General features: G+C 34.2%; 1 protein-coding gene across 4 annotated transcripts in view; it reads left to right on the forward strand.

Moving 5' to 3' along the window:
• Positions 1 to 20444, forward strand: part of LOC128983203 (uncharacterized) — a 108997-nt gene that overhangs the window by 33493 nt on the left and 55060 nt on the right. For all 4 annotated transcript variants that reach the window (XM_054402406.1, XM_054402407.1, XM_054402409.1 and 1 more), the window contains exons 5-6: positions 6110 to 6251; positions 14261 to 14477. In XM_054402406.1, the coding sequence (XP_054258381.1) occupies positions 6110 to 6251; positions 14261 to 14477 (359 nt within the window). The remainder of the gene's footprint in view (positions 1 to 6109; positions 6252 to 14260; positions 14478 to 20444) is intronic.

Here is a 20444-nt window from a genome sequence, read left to right on the forward strand (position 1 = left end):
GTACCTAGGTTTGCTGCTACAAGGAAACTAATAAAGTGTGTGTTTTAAGTAAAATAATTATTGCTTAGTATAAAATGAATATATTTGCCAAGTTTGATCAAAAGATATCCATAAACAAGCAAACTACAACATTTTACAATATTCTCCATAAGAATAACATGGGAATTTTAAATTTACCATTTTTTTAGTTTTCTGCGTAACCAATAACCGTACAAAAACACTTTGATATACTGAATTGTTTGTTTTTTTAAGCTCTTTAAGAAGGTTTAGAGAAAAATTGGGAAATTTTGTGTTTTGAGGGTCAAAAGTGAGAAAAACCAATTTTTACCCCATAAAACCCCCCATAAAACCCTGTTCCCATGGTCCGATCATGCTGGATCGCGAACTCATTCAAGTTTATCCCGCCTTACACCTTCAAACCAAATTTCATCAAAATTGGATAAAAATTACTCAAGTTATCGTGTTCGCGGACACACATATATATATATATATATACATATATAAAAATTTGAACGAGTGGTGTTTTTGGCCTCTGGGGACATCAAAATGAAAAAGTAAATCGGTCCCGGGCCTAAGTCTTACCATGAGACCTACGGTAATAGCTACTTCCCTATAGGGAAATTCGCTAAAACACTCGTAAATTAAGTAATGTTAAAATAACGATGTTGCTATTCTTTCTCTTTGCTTTTGTTTTCATATTCTTTCTTAGATTTCTCTTTATCCAAAAATTTTACAATTCACCATATTTACTTATCACCCAATCACAGCTTACTACAGATTACGTTGTCATCAGTCCTCAGTGAATGAAATCAGTTCTCAGTTGCAACATTGCGTGCGCAGCGACAGCAGACAGAGAGATGTGTAAAACGGAGCAGACGAATGTTAGCGCAAGCGATGATGTCACCTTTCCATTTCATTTGATAAGAAACAGATTTTCCAAAAACAATACTGGGCTGGGGGATTTGTTATATCAAGGGAAAGACGTAGACAATTCGTTATGCAGAGGTTAAATTCGCAGTGTAGAGGTTCTGACAATGATAAATTCGTTATATTAAGGTGTCTTATTTTAGCCGAAATCACGAAAAATTCGTTAAATCAAGGTCGTTGTTATGGTTTGTTCGTTATGTAGAGGTAAAATATACATAGTCTCTTATGGAGAGTTCTAGGGGATTAAAAAAAATTCGTTATATCAAGGAATTCGTTATATTGAGGTTCGTTATATCAAGGTTAGACTGTAACATTATAAATTCTAAAAAAAAACATTTCTATTTCTTCTCCTTGGTGGTGTTCTATGACTTTCCTATGTTTCCATAGTTTGCAAATGGGCTCTTTCAATGATTAATAAGAAATGCAGCACAATGTTAATTCTGTTTTCTTTTTAAGATATCAATTTATCCAGGCTCTCTCACTTTTTTCCATTGTAATATTTACGCCAACCAAAATTCAAATAGTAAAAATTTCATTTCAACAAAGACAGTAAATGTTTGTTGCAAACTGTTAAATTAGCAAACTTATTGACGGTTTACAACATATGTTCTTATTCTCACTTTTAATTTCTGACAACAGCTGGAGTTTCAAAACAATTTTTGTTTCCCATGTTAATCTTATGGAGAAATACAAAACTTTAAAGGGCCCCAGGGCCTCACTCTATAATTATTTCCCTAAAAAAAAAGTTTCCTGCACAACTTCACGTTACGCTCTTTCCAATGAGACCAAAAACATGTCAATCGGTTCAGTAGTTTCGGAGGAGTAATTGACACAAAAATCCTGCTTGCGTATTAAATAAGTAATAGATGATGGCATTTTTAACAATGAAATAAAAATTGGAATGCATGAGTAAGCAGCTAAACAGCTTTAGCACTAACAAAAAAAAAAAACAAAGAAAATAGAGTCGGAAGGTCTAAAACATTTTCTCTTTTTAGTCTGTAGACATTGTTAAGGCCAGATTTATTTAAGTTTCAAAACCATTTTATTTTTAATCCCCTTTGCTTGACCAGAATAGTTTCATTTTATTCAGTCAGTTTACCTATCCATCCTATATCAGTATTCAAATTTGCCGCCATACCCCAACCTCAAATCAAGAGTCACCTGGGAAGTCCACAGGGTCACATGACTTTACTTCTTCAATATGGCTGGAACATTTCTTACTTCTAAGGAACGTGCATCAGCCCTACATCTACTTGTGAAACTAACTCAATCAAGTTACTTACCTGATCACATTGATAAACTTGCTTCTGACCAGACATGTCCTAGTCTTCAGCGGTTAAGTCCATTTTTAGATGAACAGGGACTCATTCGGGTGGGTGGACGTTTGGAAAATTCCCAGCTACCATACAATGCTAAATTCCCTATGTTGTTGCCAAAACAATGTCACTTAACCAACCTACTTATAGACCACTACCATCTCAAGCACTTGCATGTAGGCCCGAGAACCTTGCAGTCACTACTGTCTCAACAGTTTTGGATTATTTCAGCTAGGCAAGTCATCCATCATCGATTATCCAAGTGCCTAGTTTGTGTTAAAATGAAAGCTAACTCCATTCAACCATACATGGGTAACTTACCTGGCTCACGAATTACGCAAAGCCGCCCTTTTCTCCATGTAGGCATTGATTTTGGTGGACCCTTTACCACAAAAACGGACAAGTTGCGCAAACCACAGTTACTGAAGAGCTATGTCTGTTTGTTCATATGTTTTAGTACAAAAGCAATCCATCTCGAGTCAGTCTCGTCTCTCTCTACGGAAGCATTCTTGGCTTGTTTTGATCGATTCGTCTCAAGAAGAGGACTTAATGTGGTTGGCAATCACTTAATTTGAAGACAATAATAAATAACAATTTATTCACTAGTTGATTTGGAATTAGGAATCACGTTTTTATCAAGTATTTCACAGTAAATATTCTCTAATGACCAAATGATTTTATTAAAGTAAAATAATATTTAACTATTGTCAATTGAAAGAGTATTATACCAGCTTGTTTGGACGTCTGGTAAGTCGCAGAAAAGGGGGAGAGGTCTTAAATTAAAGGTCTTGACCCTAGGGACTCAGAAAAAATAGCAGAATTCCCATAAAGTTACCAGAAAACGAGATATAACGTAACATGTTCTCCATAAGAATAGCATTAGAAGCCATTTACTGCAGATTTTTGTTTACTTCAATACAGCTGATTGTGATTTATCATTAAGCCAGTACAGGCCGGACCATAGTTCTAGGCGTCTCGCTGACGCATGCGTAATAACGAATTTGCATTTAATCATATGTTAGCCCAAGTTTTGACAGATGGGGAATTAACACAGAAATTTAATGCGCATGCGTCCGCCAGACGCCTAGAACTTTGGTCCAGCCTGTATGCAATATTAACATTTGAATTAAGTAGCAGAATCATATGAGTAGGCTAAAAAAAGGATTTAACTTAGAATGGCTGAAAAAATATCGAAGTCTGTTTAACATTAAATAACCACATTGACTAAATAATAAACAATTCAAGATTAAATGGAAAACTTCTGCTTTGTTTTGATTTCAAAACACATGTTAAAGGTTTATTCTACACTTTCTTTGTAAATTTACTAACATTTTAAATTTGAGATTTATTGTAGTATTTAACCAATATTTTGTATTATTGTTAATGTTCTAACTAAATATATTTAAAAACTAGGGAAGAATATGGTTGAAATTTTAGGAATAGATAATTTTGGAGCTAACAAATTGATTGGTGGACTTGTAGGCATATGGCAGGAAACTGTAAATGTTGCTGAAAAAAAAAAATTATTTGGCAAATAAAAGTTTTAGCACTGGACTTGTGGGGTTTTAGATCGGGATTACATCTGGGAGCTTTAATCAGTGGCGGCGATAGCGGGCCCGCAAGCTAGGGGGGCCCGTGAGCCTTGACCGGGATTTTCGGTAAATTTTACTGGCACACGGGCCCGCGATAGTGTGACAGGCTCAGCCACACGGGTCCCCTATCATAACAATATTTATATGAGAATTAAAATATGTTTTTTATGATGAAAATTTGTTCAAACCTATAGTTCAAGTAGTTTACAACAGCTAAACTAACACTATTACTTGACCGATCGATATAAATTATCTACCAACTTAGTAAAATAATTGTCATCAGTCTGCGGGTTGCATTAACTGTCCTCGTGGATTGTGTGAAGGCGCAGTCAAAATTGGTTGCATAATAATAGGGCCGTATTTATAACCAATGTGGCCTCTGGCCTAGGAAGATAAAACATTAATGTTAATCCTCCTAGCCCCCAGCGGGTGACACCATAGAGGATCCCCTATGCTGATTTGACTGAATAAACTTGAAAATATTGTTACGACCAAATCGGCAAATTAACCTAGGTGGCTAGGGCACTAGCTAATAAATAATTCCATTCTTTCATTGATGCTAAAGAAGGATTTTCATTTCATTTCATACCTTACTATTAGGAGGCTGCCCTTTAGATGTGTTTACAGAGTCAGGTAAAAAATGTTACTTACCTAAGGGCCTCAGGCCAAATCAGATCGGTTCAAAATCGGGTTGCTTTGGAAACTGTTGATTTTTATAATAGGCCTATAATGTTGATTTTCGAGCCGAGCAGAGCCTGGACTACAAGCTTGAGAGATCAAGCACAAAGTCAGAAAATCAAGCTCAAGCTGATTTTCTCAGTATTCAATACAATAATCAAAATTAAAAGTAGAAGCTTTTATATCCGTGAGGATCACGCTCACGAAATTGAAAGATTACGCCTACGCTTTTGCCGCGATCGCGGATATCGACGAGAACATTTCCCCGCGGGTGACGATGTCTGAGCGGCCGCAAATGTTCAATATTTTGCTGCGATTGCGGAAGACGATTGTGACGTTTCTATTTTAGCGAGAGATATATCTAGGACTTAGCCGCGATTACGGAAAAATGATTTACCCGTCACCACCGACGGGTCGCGGGGAGATATTAGGCCGTGATATTAGATTGGGCCGTGAACGGGGGAGACATTGATGCTGCTATCTAATGATGTCATAGGTTTGGTTGCATTTGCAATCACGGTAAACTATGATAATGTTTCTTCCATCACTTATGACTACGGGAAGTATTTACGATTTTGCCGCGATCATGGAAGACGAAAATGACGCCTCGGGAGATGCCTTGTCAAGTTTATTGCAAAATTGCAAGTTTAGGCGGTAATACATGGGGAAATGGTTTTAAAGATCATTGGGAGAGGGACCCGGTGAACAAACTTGCGGGGGGGCCCCTGGGTTCTTATCGCCACCACTGGCTTTAATTGGAAAAAACTGATATATTTCTCGGAAGTTTCACATCAAGACTTTCCATTCAAGAACGCGGTTGATAGGTATGCTTATGGTTTCAAATGGCTTATGGCTTAAGTTCAAATCCTTTTTAGCTTTATACATATTGTAGATATTAAATTATAACTATCATCTATAACAATGAGCTTGTTTTGCCAAGCAATACTATGTCTAAGGCTGTGTTCATGTTGGAGCTGCGATCCTAGCAATGCGTAGATAATACCGATGTGCTTTCTTACTGGGGGCTTGTTGTTGTTGGTGGGAACTGCGCTGTCCCGACCATCAATGAGGGCAGTATTAATAGCTCAATCCTTTTTTCTCAGCTAGTATCGAGGTACCCCAACATGGATGTAGATAATTTAATATTGCAAGTTTTTATGAGACAAGCATAATGGGACTTGTATGATATAAATCACCACAATAGAAATGTTTTAGACATGTTGTGGAGTAAAATCACTTAAGAATTGAACACAAAATTTGATAGGATGTAGGATGTGTATAATATTCCTTATATTTTATGTCCTTATGAATAACCTTTACTATTTTATGCTAAAATTAATTCTTCTTCTTCAGAATCATTCATTACTAACTCATTTTCAACAAAATACATACTCTTGAATCAACCTTTCAGTGCGAGTGTCGCGGCTACGACATGAACAGCCGATAAAAGTAAAGCGCTACTTTCTACTAGCATTGCTGCTCTCATCGTTGCTACGATTGTTTATCACAGCTTCGACATGAACTTAAACCTTTCTGCCATATCACATTTCTTTCCTTTTGTAGTACTGTATATGCTAAATTCAAGTTTTTTTTAAGGGAGGAAATTGACAAAATATCTGCTGCAACCTCTTCACACCAAGAAAATAAAAAATCTTCCATTATATCAAGAAGTTGCCATCCTTCAAAGCTGAACAGATGGTCAAAAGACTTAGGAGCAAGATCAACCAGTCAGGAAAATGTAAGCTATTTGTGTCTTAATTATTTCTGTCTTACTTAGTAAAATAGGAATATATATTTTATCTATCTTATTTTAAAATTCTTTCTCCAATATTAGTAGTGCCTAATTAAGTGATATCATAGGTCAGTGTATAATTTGTTTTAAGATGGAAACACACCCGAGATCTTTACTCTTTGCTAGAAACATGAATAACAACGTTTTAAAGACCAAAATCATTTTTGGGTACCTAAACAACCATCTACCGGTATATATTTAATACACAGTTGTAAGTCTGTTTTCTCAGGCATTACTGGACCGACCTACAAGATTTATGTCTCAGATTAAAGGGATAATGCATAGATTTGCCGAACTTCCTTAGAATTTACGTTTGTTCTATGGGCTACAACCTACAGCCCTTCAAAGGTCGAGTCATACAATTCTTATTGAAGAATATAATAAACAGTTTATAAATTATTCGTCAGCTGTTTTTTGTTTGTCAGACAATTTGTTATTATTTTTATAACCTCACTTTCAGTATGTATTAATCTAGGAGCCCCGTTGCAAGGCACTGGTAGCGGCTAGTTTTTACATATAAATGTATTACCTACATGAGTATTTTAAGAAATATTGAATATTCAACAATTAACACTTTTGCTGTTTTCTATGCGAGAACGGCCAGCAGAGTTCTGTGTGTGACCTTCAACTGCCAGGGCTATTAGCCATATGACAACCAGAATTGCCAGGCCAAATCATGTGATTTTACAATGTTTTTCTTTAAAAACTTAAAATTCCCATGTAATATATAGATAGAACCTTATTTCTTTTTTTTTAAGATAAATATGTGCTCTAAACACTGATATATATTTAAATGAAAACTGGTCTAAAAAATGATATAAAATAAAAATTTAAATAAAACATTTTTTTCTTCTATAAAATGTTGTCTAAATTACACTTAACACATTAACCAATTTCACAATATTTCGATTTACTATGTTGTTTTGTCATAGTACACCAAATTTTCATTAATTTTGGCCAATAAATAATAGTAAAAATATATCTTAGAATAAAAGTAGTGTTATTGCAAAAATCTGTCATTATAGAACTACACTCTAAAATAAACATACAATAAACAGTTTTTGTATTGTTATATTTTTTTACTGAGATATAATGAACGGTAAGTAAAAGATAAAACTTAAGGAAATAAACAACATAAAAAAAACATAAAATTTTACTTACATATAAGTGAAAGCGGCCCAAGAACTGAAGAATAAAAGTTTGGAAACTCTTGAGGTAGACTCACTTAATCTTGAGAAACACTAAATAAAAGTCAATTCACAAAAATAAAAATGTCAAGTCAATAAAACGTTTCCTTAATATCTACTATTTACATATATGGTTCATTTTTGTTTCTTTTTTTAAACTAAAACTTGCAGTTGTGCAGCGTGACACAGTGCAGACCTCGCTTACACTTGACACAGACAGTCCTGGAGCGCCTCCTCTTTCCCTCTTCATTTTTAGATCCACTGCATTCAATACAATCCTTTTCCCTTTTTCCATCTAACTTTTCCACTCCACACGTTCGATTTCCTTGCCTTTGAACTTTTCTCCTTCTCCGTTCTCACCTCGCGCTTGATTTTTTCTGAAAACCAATCATCTGCTAATGAATCAATGACAGCTACCTGGAATTGTAGCCTGGACATTCGCTTGTCTGATTTCATCTTATAAATTACGTAGCTGTTCAGGCACATTCTTAAAAAAATGTTAAATATAACTTTTTTCCAGTGTTTCATTGTCCTCCTCTCGTCCAAATACGTGTACAACATCTGGTGGTCTGTGCCATTGATGCCCCCCATCCCTTGATTATATTCATATACAATTTGGGATTTGTTTTTGATAATAACTTTTCCAGATCTCCTAATTGAATATATTACATCTTTGGCTTTGGCATTAGTTGACATTAATATGAACTGTGTCCTATTAGTTTTTTTAGGTTTTTCTCTAAATGCCATCTGTAGGATTGGCTCTTTTTGGACGTACACCTTCTTCCCTACATCATATTTCCCTCTAAGCTGTCTGGGAATCCCTTTTGTTCCAACTCGCACTGTTCTGGTCAAATGTGTTTCATTATTGTATAAAATCCTAGCCAGCTTAGTTGTTGTGAAAAAATTGTCCAAATATATATGGAAACCTTTCTTCAAATGGTTTCCCATTTCTAAGAGCTTTTTAACAACAGCATAGCCGACACCAAACTGATCAGAGACACTCCTATCTTCGAATGCAGCTCCTCGGTAACAATAAAATTGAAAGCAGTAGTTGGTTACAAAGTCGCACAACAACCACAACTTGATGCCCCAACGATGATGTCTTTTCTTTGGGATATATTGTTTAAGGGCCACACTTTTTTTGTACCAACCAACGACTCATCTACAGACAGCTTTTGATTAGGGGTATAGAAAAAACTAAACAGTCTTTTGCAATGGTCAATCAATGGTTGAAAACTTCCACATGGATCATAGCCTGGAGTCCCTTGAGGTACTAACGTGTTAGAGTCGACAATGTGAACGAAACAAAATCTGGAATCTGTTCCTCGTTAACATATTTGAAGACCATTTGATGATTTGGGACAAAGAAACAAACCAATAGCTTGGAATTGATGGCTTTTGGTTGATGCCCACATTCAAAACAACTTAAATAAACCACTTCATTTCAGCAATGGTCACATCTACCCATCTCTTGACTCGACTGTTTGGTGACAAGTTATTTCCTCTTGGATGAATAAATCTTGGAGCATATTTGTTTGTTTCTACAACAAATGTGTTTAACAAAGTAGCCGTAAAAAATAGATCAAAGTATGATATCGGAGGACTATTACGGGGGGGGGGGGGGAATGTTTTGGCCCGGTCAGTTCATTGAAAATAAACGAATGTTCAAATCCACGGTCAACGTCATCAAACACTTCTTCCTAATCACTACTTTCTGGACTTGAGAATGACTTTCTGGATTGCTACCTCCTCTATGACGGCCCCTACCACGCCCTGTAGCTCTTCCTTGTTGGTTTACAAGGCCTCTTGTAGCGGTTATAGGACTCCCAACAGGTGCCAGATCATCTGCATCCTCTTCCTCGTCAGAGTCGTCCAAATCAGGCCTTTCAGTGAGATTGCCAGGGTTTGTTGAAAAATTTCCATCCCTGGAGGTCCAAGACAAAATTCATTCTTGGGCGAGGAAATGAAATGTTTTATTTGTCACATAGAATTTACATAATTGTGATACCACACCAGTAAACATGTGACACGTCTAGTGATGTAAAATACCTGGGTATTTAAAACTCGGGGGTAAATACCCTGGGTACCCATAATCCAGAAATACCCGGGTATTTTGGGTATTTACGAAATTGATTGAAATTAATTCATATTTACCCCTTAAATATGTTATTGTTATCATTACATGATAAATTAGGATAGTCTGTAACACCATTTACAGTAACTTGAAGCTTTGCTAGTACCTTTTATTGAATGATTTAGCACTTTTTTGTTATGAAATCAAGACAACACCTCATCAGAGAAATAGTGAACCTAAACCTACTTCTACTGTTATTAAATTATGATAGTTAAAATTTGTATTGTGTAAATGGCTTAGAAGGCTAGACAGACCCAAAGCCTGATTGACATAGGCAGAATGGCAGAATACTGAAAGTACAGTAGACTCCCTCTCATCCGGACTCCTCGGGACCGAGGCTAGTCCGGATAACGGGTTTTCCGGTTAAACCGATGTCCCCAAAAATTTTTTGTATCACAAGTTTATGAAATTAGTTTTTTTTTATACCATTGATACCAACAAAAGATCTAAAACAAAAATATTATTAAATCCTGCCATCCTACAGATTGAATTTTTTAATTATTTTCTTAAGTTGTTTACACATAGGCCACTACTAGGTTAAATTTTCCTGTTTTTCTAAATAATAACTATTACTTTACAAATTATTTTTCTTCACTTTTAATAAAATAAATTCATCTATTTATCATTGAAATTAAAAAAAAATATATATAAGTAGTCAGTACCAGTGCAACCATGCGACCAGGGTATTTATGCTTTATGCTCAGACCTGGGTATTTATGGCGATTATACCGAGAAGTAAAATGCTAGTAGTGTCCAAATGAAATTTTGTTTAACACATTTTATTATCATTTTACTATCCTTACAGGGTAATAATTGCAAAATACCCCCGCCGCAGCAAACCTGCAGACTAAGCGAATTTCCATTTGACTGATTTGATTTACACTGAAATGTCTACTTACAAATATAACATTTATTCCCGATTTCAATAGAATTAGTTTAACAAGTACTTAGGTTTGCTGCATCAGGGAGGGTAAAACTGTTTTTTTTTTTTTGTAAAATGTTAATAGTTAGTAAGAAATAAAAACATTTTCCAAATTTGATCAAAATATGTTCATAAACAAGCAAACTACAACAGTTTACTTATTCTCCATAAGAATAACATGGGAATTTTAAATTTACAATTTTTTGGAATTTTCTCCGTATCCATTAGGCGCATAATAACACTTCAATATACTAAATTATTTGTTTTTTTAAGCTCTACAAAATGGTTTGGAAAGAAATTGCTAAATTTTATGTTTTTTGGGTCAAAAATGGGAAAAACCTATTTTTACCCCATAAAACCCCCCGTAAACCCCCGTTCCCATGGTCCGATCATGCTGGATCGCGAACTCCTTTCGAATAAACATAGGTTTACACGTTTATACCAAATTTCATCAAAATCGGATCATTTTTGCTCGAGTTATCGTGCTAACGGACACACATATATATATAAATATATATATATATATATATATATATGAATTTGAACGGATGGTGTTTTTGGCCTCTAGGGACCTCAAAACGAAAAAAAAAATCGGTCCCGCGTCCAGGTCTTACCATGAGTACTACGGTAATAGCTTATTCCCTATATGGGAAATTCGCTAAAAACATCTCAATCTTCTCTAACTTTAATACAAATTATAAATACCCAGTTTTTGGGTATTTACCCAGGCCTGGGGTAAATACCCAGGTAAATACCCAATTTATATTTACCTACCCACTGGGTATTTACCCGGCCCACATCACTAGACACGTCAGATTTTCACAATTATATTATATATTTTATTTCATTGTAGTTAGTAATATATTAAAAATAAGGTCAGAAGTTTAAAATACAACAAAAAGAGCGACGTTAGTTACAAAAACAATTCTTCAACTGAATAAGGACAAAGTAGTTCCAAATGTTCCCTAAGTAGTTTTTTTTTAAATATCCATCTTTTCTGTCGATTTGATTTTGTTAGGGAGGTGGTTGAATAGCTTCCTACCCAAGGCAAGGCTAACTGAAATCAAGGTCTTGAAGTAGGACTTGAATCATGATCAGGATCCTCGTCCGTGTCGTCGACCATTTTGTCACTACTCCCTGTCCCAGAAGAGTCAATGTCATCTAGTGACTTGACATCACTATTTTCATTGTTCACATAATTTACACCACTTTCACACAAATTGTGTCTAAGCATTCTCTCACTCACAGGAGAATGTGGCTGTTTATTATTAGGCCTATTAATCTTGAAACAAACCACGATAGTTATCAAATATCTCAGTAATGCTCAGGAAACACACAATACAGTACTGTATAAACACAAGGCAGCTGGTTTACATAAGCCTAACTGTATAAACACAAGGCAGCTGGTTTACATAAGCCTAACTGTATAAACACAAGGCAGCTGGTTTACATAAGCCTAACTGTATAAACACAAGGCACGCTGGTTTACATAAGCCTAACTGTATAAACACAAGGCACGCTGGTTTACATAAGCCTAACTGTATAAACACAAGGCACGCTGGTTTACATAAGCCTAACTGTATGAACACAAGGCAGCTGGTTTACATAAGCCTAACTGTATAAACACAAGGCAGCTGGTTTACATAAGCCTAACTGTATAAACACAAGGCACGCTGGCTTACATAAGCCTAACTGTATAACCACAAGGCACGCTGGTTTACATAAGCCTAACTGTATAAACACAAGGCAGCTGGTTTACATAAGCCTAACTGTATAAACACAAGGCACGCTGGTTTACATAAGCCTAACTGTATAAACACAAGGCACACTGGTTTACATAAGCCTAACTGTATAAACACAAGGCACGCTGGTTTACATAAGCCTAAGCCATAACATAACACCCAACAGCATTATAATAATAAGGTATTCCCGCTAGATTGACAAATCACGTGTACAAAAAATTGGTTCCACGCAGTCTGAGAGCGGTAGACAGCATGACACCCAATGCCACAGCCATCTGTATAACACTCATGACTTTAGAATGCTATATGAAATTAATCCACTCTTTTTTTGTTTACCAACGCATATTTTTCAAGTACTACAACTCTTTAGCTTTAATTTGAGTAGTAGTAAGAAAATTTACTGGTGAATATGCGTTTGCTACAATGAATTTACAAAATGCCAATTAGATCGGCAGCGGGCATTTCTCGCGCAGACGTCAGGCGCCGATGTCATCGGCAGCTGGCATTTCTCGCAATGGAAGGTGATGCCAATCACATTGGCAGTTGGCACTTCTCGCGATGTAATTAAAAGCCGAGCTAGTCGGCTCTTGGCACTCAAAGGGTTAAAACTAAATGTTCTGAAGAAATTGCATTTTTCATGTACCTTCTCAGCTGTTGACTGTTGCGTTGCCGGGTGTCGAGTTAGTGAGGTTTTACTGTAGCATTTTAAAAATGTTCTGTCTATTTTGTTCTGTTGGTTAAAAAAGAGTAATCTATTTAACTGTCATAACCTTAAAATTATAAATGGGTACTTTGTAAACCGTGAAAATACCTGAATGAGCGGTGAATTTTGCAGATAACTTTATAAATATGGATGGGGCCTGTCACCATTATCTTCCTAAAACGTTAATTAAACATAGTGACTTTGAATTCAATACCGATTCCAGAATCTTAATCATATACCATCTATTAAATTTGTAATAAAATCATGGTAATCAACCGAGATCACAGCAACATTACTAATTTTTGATTGTGCAAAATATGCATATAATTTTTCATGTTTGCTATAACATAATGCAAAGAAATAATGCAAAGATTCTTGCAATCTAGTGTAAAAATGTTACAATTTGTTTTTGTTTTTAACACCTAAGTGGCGTCTCCATCTTGATTTTTAATAATAATAATAATCCCTTTTAAAAATATCCAGTAACATTTTAAATGTAAGGATACTTTATTTTATGGACAAATCATCTTTATGAATAAATCATACATTTAACTTTTTTAAATTGGTCTGAGAATAATTATTAAGTAGGCCTACACCTTCCTAGTTAATTATAAACTGGTTTTTATTCAAGGCTGTCGACTGCATTCAGCAACGTGTTTGTACTGCTTCATCTGTATCCAGCATAAGATCCCTGACCCTTATTAAGATCATAGACATATTTAGATTTGACTTGGAAAACACCTGAATAATATTTCATCATATTGTCCTGAAAACAGCCTTTTTAGTTCCCTAAATTGTCTGCAAAATCATCTTTTTCAGGTAACTTTTAATAGGGAACAGAAAAAATATAGGCCTATGGTAAATTTTTCGGTTTGCTAACCTCAACCTTTTTTAAGGCACATTATAAAATTATGTAAACACTGCTAATTACATTATTTTTATGTTTTGTTTGTAAACAACAGAAATGTAAACATTGATGACGACTTTGGATAACCTTGGATTAGAAAGTCAATTCCATGATGAAAATAGTTCTTGATCACACAGCAAAAGTGTCTTTTTGGTACTTTATTATATTTCCTAGCTCGGCTGCGCCTCGCTTGTAAGACACGTTTGCGTACCAAAAAGAGCCACTTTCGCTCCTAGTGATGAAAACTACTATTCTAGATTGAATGGGAACCCTGTAAAAGTTAAGCTGTTGTAATTACAGTTTTTCTATGTGATTTATCTTCTGCTTGGTTAATAATATGATTATTTTATGTTCAATTAGGATTTAGATGGCTGGCTTTCTCATCAGTATGAAAACAATGTAAATATCAAATCCTGCTTAAAAAAGAAGAGTAAAAACCAAACCCAACCAAGTCACTCAAAAGATGGGGATAAGGAACATGTTATATATGATGAGCCACCCCTGTCATCTCATCAAAGGGAAAAGAAAAATCAGTCAAGTCTTCTAGATAGAAATCCAAGTGAATCTACTCTTGCAGGTGAAAAAGTTAAATTCGTATACAACTCGCCATAAAAAATCTGTCTGCCATCATCTAAAAACATATTTTTCAAAGATATTTTTAAGTTTTAAGTTTTAAGTTTTAAAATTAGTCTAATTCGTCCTTAACTACTCATAACATCAAGCTATTTCGTTTACTAGCTCTAATAACAAGTTTTGTACACACTGGGTTGTTTTCACTTACTCACACATTACAATGTTATAACATTATATACATTATTATAATATTATCTATTCTATGTATAATTCAGTTTTAAAAATCTTTGTACAACTAAATCTAGAGTTCTACTGGACCGATTTTATTAATTAACTAGCTGTGTGCCCGTTCTACGCACGGGGATCTTATAGTAGTCAGTTGAAACCTTCTTATATTAAGAACAGCAGTTGGTATGCTGGCAAAACTATTACCGGTATTTATACACCTTCGCAAATACAGTATCTGACAGTTTCAAGCCAAAACAAACGCTTCGCAATTAAATGTCATGTCACCCCGTATGTTAGTCCATTATGTTAAATCCAATGATTAAACTAAAAAAGCTTTATAGGCCTACTATGAGAAATAGATCTATGAGTCATAGCCCTAAGGTAGGCATATAGTTGAAAGTTACTTTCCACAATGGTTAAAAGTATTTAAAGTACTACCTCAACCTCACCATTTAACACTTTATTCGGAACAGACATATAATTATCACAACAGACATTTTCATTATCAAAGGTGCTCAACTTGTCCTTTTCGTGACACTAAGAAATAAGGACATTAATGCGTTACCAACAGACATACACACAAAAATACAGAACTTAATTAGGGAATTTGTTACGTTTTAAGCATAACAAAGTACATATAAAATCAATATTTGAAATTTTTGTCAATTTCATCAAATTTTATCATAACAATTTATATTTGCTTGGACCGAAGATGACGCGAAATGCTGTCGAAATGACTGCTTACTATATGAAATGAAGTACTATAGACGATTTAGATTGGTAATTTATAATACAAATTACCAAAATAGGCCACGAACTATTAATACATAAACAACGTAAATCGTAAACAATTCACGATGGTTTGCTAAACAAATGTTTTACTTAAATGAGTTATCATTTTCTTAGCATAAACTAACATTTTGGAATCCAGGCAGAAAAAGCAAAACTTATACAGTTAAGACATCAACTAAACTGAATACGACTGTATAAATAAGGTGCAATACCAACGATAACCAATTTGTAAATTACGGTGATGTGTTGGTACGTAAAAATGATTCTTGCTGCTACCAATGGTTCTAAGTAAAAGAACCAGTACCAAAAACCAACGTTTACAGTTAGCAACTAAAGTACATTCGACCAATTAAATGCGTTAATCAAGTCCCAAGGTTATTGATTTCTTGGTTTTGAATTTTATCGTTAAAAGTTATCGGCAATCAAAGTTATTTCCCATTAATTGCTTTATTCGTAAACAACTTTTAATGTAGGCCTAAACTTATTGGTGTCAGTTTGAAAAAAAAAAAAAACTTTATACTAACAACTTTTTGTTATTTAATAGATTATGTATTCTCTAAACAATGATTGGTATATCTATTAACATTAGAAAGAAATGTGACAAAAATCACACAATGCTGGGTTTTTGGACGTTTGTAATTTTATTTCTTAAGTAGGGAGGCCGTGTATTCTAGGGAAAAGTACCGGTATCAAGGATCGTCATCAAAAAGGTTGTTATGAATAATTGGGTATGCGTAAGTACCCAAGAGATGGGCTATGGGCCTATTGGCTGTATGGTCCAGCGATTGCATCACACGGTGAGTAGGAACAGAAAGTGACACATTGGAAAAGCGAGGTTAGCATCATCCATAAACCGTAAACCTCTGTTAATCACCCACTGCAGTTGTTTACTTTACACTTAACACAACCGCCATTGAAGCGCCGTCAATGAGTGGAAACCTTGTTTGTAAGCTATTGGCGACGATCATTAATAAATAAAAGTTTCCCAGCCCTATACAATACTGATTCAAGGTCTTCTTTCTGGTTATCTAACCTCAAGAACAATTTTATACACAAAGAATATCTGGTTCCTGACCTGGATGACGCCTAGTTATTTAATTTCATTTACGGTTACACTATATTATTCCACTTGCGATTAATTAAATCCGTTATGTAAGAAAAACGTTTTTAATCTTACTTGGTTAGGATTTGCCTTCAAAATGTGATCGGAAATGGTTGTGGTATTTGTAAACAACATTTGTAAACATATCAGTGACAGCTAGAAAAAACAATCTTGATCCGAATGGCTGTTCGTTATTTCATAGACGATTATGTGATACAAATTGGACGAAAACTTGACAAAAATCGCACAAAACTGCATTTTTGAACGTCCGTAATTTTATTTACAAAGTAGTGAGGTCATATTTTAATGGCTAAAGACACTCTCGCCAATCCAGTAAATACATTAAAATGACTTGGATCGTGATAGGTACTCTCGTTTTCCTGGAGAAGATTGCGTAAAATGCCATCTTGAGTGTTACAGAAAGACAGACAGACAGAAATTTAGATGAGACTTGTTTCGGCTTCTTTAATGTATAAAACGTAAAATTAACCTAAAACTTTATGATTCTGAGCAATGTACAGACAAAACTCTAATTTTATTTATATAGATGGGTCGTTGGAAAGCTTAAGTCGTGTAGATTTGCAAATAATTATGAAAGTTTGTTTTTGTTATGATTTATGGTGAGAAATTTTTAAAAAACATGTTTTCCATAAGAAATACATTGAAAACGGTGTTTTTCACTCTTTTTATTTGGGTGCGACTTTTAGCTGCCATTTTTTAATATTTACTAGAAGTGCATGGTATCAATTTGTAGGAAATTTTTTTCTCTTTCAGAATATCACCTTCCACTTTGGTCGATTTCCTCACTATTTAAAAGTTATTTGCAAAAAAGCTAAGCAACCTCCGAATTTATGGTAATGAGAAAATATTGAGTTTGGGATATTTTTGTTAAACTTTGTACAACTAAATCTAGACTTCTACTGGACCGATTTTGTTAATTTATGGGTCATTAGAAAGCCTAACTCAACTAGATTTGCAAATAATTATAAAATTGTGACTTTATTAAATATTTTTGGTGAAAAAGTAAAAATAACAAAAATACATTAAAAACTGCGTTTTTCAAGTTTCTGTTTTCAAGATTCTATTTGTAGCCAGCTTTTGGCTGCCTTTATTAAGTGTTTTCAAGAAATGCATAAAAGTTATTTGTAGGAAATTTTATTCTCTTTCAGAATATCACATTCACTTTGGTCGATTTCCCCTCCATTTAAAAGATATTGGCAATAATCTAAGTGATCTCCTAATTTATAGTGGTGAGAAAATACTGAATTAGATATATTTTTGTTAAATATATAAATGCATTATTAAAAACTAATTACCCTTTTTGTAATTGTATCAAAATAGTAGCCCTAATCACTTCAGTTTTCTTAATTTTTGTTAAAATTTGTACAACTAAATCTAGACTTCTACCGGACTGATTTTGTTACTTAATGGGTCGTTGGAAAGCCTAATTTGTGTTGATTTGCAAATAATTATGAAAGTTTGATGTTATTAGATATTTGAGATAAAAAAATAAAAATAAAAAATAATACATTTAAAACTCCTTTTTTTCCAAGTTTATATTTCCAATTTTATATTTGTAGCCTACTTTAGGCTGCCTTTATTGAGTATTTCCAAGAAATACATGATAGTAATTTGTAGGAAATTTTATTCTCTTTCAGAATATCACCTTCCACTTTGGTCGATTTCCTCGCCATTTCAAAGTTATTTGCAAAAACGTTAAGCAACCTCCAAATTTATAGTAGTGAGAAAATACTGAATTAAAGATTTTATGGTTAAGCTTTGTACTATTAAATCTACAGTTCTACTGAACCGATTTTATTAATTAATAATGTTATTGGATAGCCTAATTTGTGAAGATTTGCAAATAATTATGAAAGTACTGTTGAAGTTGCAAGCAAGATCGTTTGGCTATAAATCGGTGATAAATACCTCAATTTTTTGAACAATTTGTGTTGGTCGTGATTTAGCTGTGTGCTTTAAAATGAAATGGAAGCTGGTATTTCAATGAAGGTTCTTAGGTCAAAACAGTATGTGATTCTAATGTTATGTGCTTAAACTGTACCATTAATATTAGTGAGTAAAGTGGTGTATGGATTTCATAACCATTATTTTACTAGAGACCGTTGTATTTAACCACAATGGGCACTGTTGCTAGTAACATTACATAAAACAAATCAACATATTCTGACTTCAGTATGACTAAAATGTTTTTGAAGTAAAACTATTGTAACTGTTTTCAAAAGTAAGCAGGATTAAAATAAAAATCCTACCTTAAATTATATATTTGGGTCTTAAATTTTAAAATTCTTGTCTTGATAGTGACTAAGGTTCTACGCATAAATCTTCTAGTTAGAAGTTATCACCAGTGGCAGCTGGTGGGTTAAATTAGTGGGAGGGCGCTTATGGTTTTTTTTTTTGGGTGGTTACTGATATCGGGGAGTTTAGTTAGAAGTTAAAAAAACGAGTTATTTAAATGTTGTTTTTTTAGGATTTTTTTGAGAGGATAGCAGGCTTACCTGAATGGGAAAGAGTCCAAACTGGCACAGGAAACACAAAACAAAACTTTACACTATATACACAAAACATTAGAATATTTCACTGTCACTGACAGCATTTTCAAGTTGAAAATTTCAACTAAGGAAGAGAGTTTTCTAGATGTCCAAAATGGTGGCCAGTGAGTTGTTGAGTCAGTGTTGCCAATAGTATGAATTCAAAAAACACAGTTTCAGTTTATCTTATATGCACTATATATATATGAATGAATATGTAAGCCTGCTAGTTGGGTTGGAGTGGAGTGGGTTAGATGAAAGGTATTATCTAAGGTTTAGGTTTATACTAAATACATACCTTAATTTAATTGTTTGAAACAGAAGTTCATCCGCCGGTCCTTCTGCTCCAAGAAATGTGGGATGACAAGCTCGTTGAAATTGAGAGTTTTCAAGGCCCTTCTCAATTCTAGTGCATTCAACAAAAAAAAAAAAAACAAAAAAAAAACATGTAGCTTCCTTTACTATCCGTCCTAAGAACATTGACCCTACTGACGTTTATGTACATTGAATGTAGGATTACAAATTATTTTGGGGTATGTTATTATTATTTTTTTTTTATGGGAGGACTCCGTCCCAGAGCCCTTATGGACCAGCCGCCACTGGTTATCACTGTAAAAAATCTTTCACAAAAATCTTTTCTTAGTTAAAATTTGTATTATGGACTTAATTAAAACAAGCCCCAGTAGAATAGATAAATTCCCTTATACCTAAAAAGTTAGCGTTTTGACTAATTTTATAATTATTCCTCTATGTTACAACCACTTTGTAAGACAGGACTCAGTAATCCAGAAATTACTCATCCAGTACTCATTCGAAACTTGTCGGAATAACAAAAGTGTCTCCATTTTCATCATCCTGTCTTAAAAACCTACTTAACTAGGATTGCTTTCATAGCAGTGAAAGCCAGTTAAGCCCTGATCAGGTTTCATGGTTTATGTTTTTAATAAAGCAATAAAATAATAAAAAATTATAGATATAATATAAAATACAACTATTTCATCAATTTAACTTATCAGTTTCGCTTAGAACTATCAACATCTATAATAAGTTTCATAAGTAAAGATGTGGACATTACATACAAATCCTTTGTATCAACATTATTCCTGTGTTTGCTTGCTAATGTCATCTGGTAACCCACAGTTCTGGTTGAACCCCAATCGACATTTTCTCAATCTTGGCCAGATTTAGCAATTCAGGCAGAAATATAAAAGCATTGTTTTTGTTTTCAATTAAGTGTTCTACATTGAACTACCTTAAAACATTACCAGAAGAAGTTGTTCTTGCGTTTCGGGCGTTGATT

This window comes from Macrosteles quadrilineatus, unplaced genomic scaffold (genome assembly GCF_028750875.1).
Source record: "Macrosteles quadrilineatus isolate MER2022 unplaced genomic scaffold, UCM_ALF_1.0 Scaffold_1__1_contigs__length_201487025, whole genome shotgun sequence".
In the NCBI taxonomy this organism is placed as follows: domain Eukaryota; kingdom Metazoa; phylum Arthropoda; class Insecta; order Hemiptera; family Cicadellidae; genus Macrosteles; species Macrosteles quadrilineatus.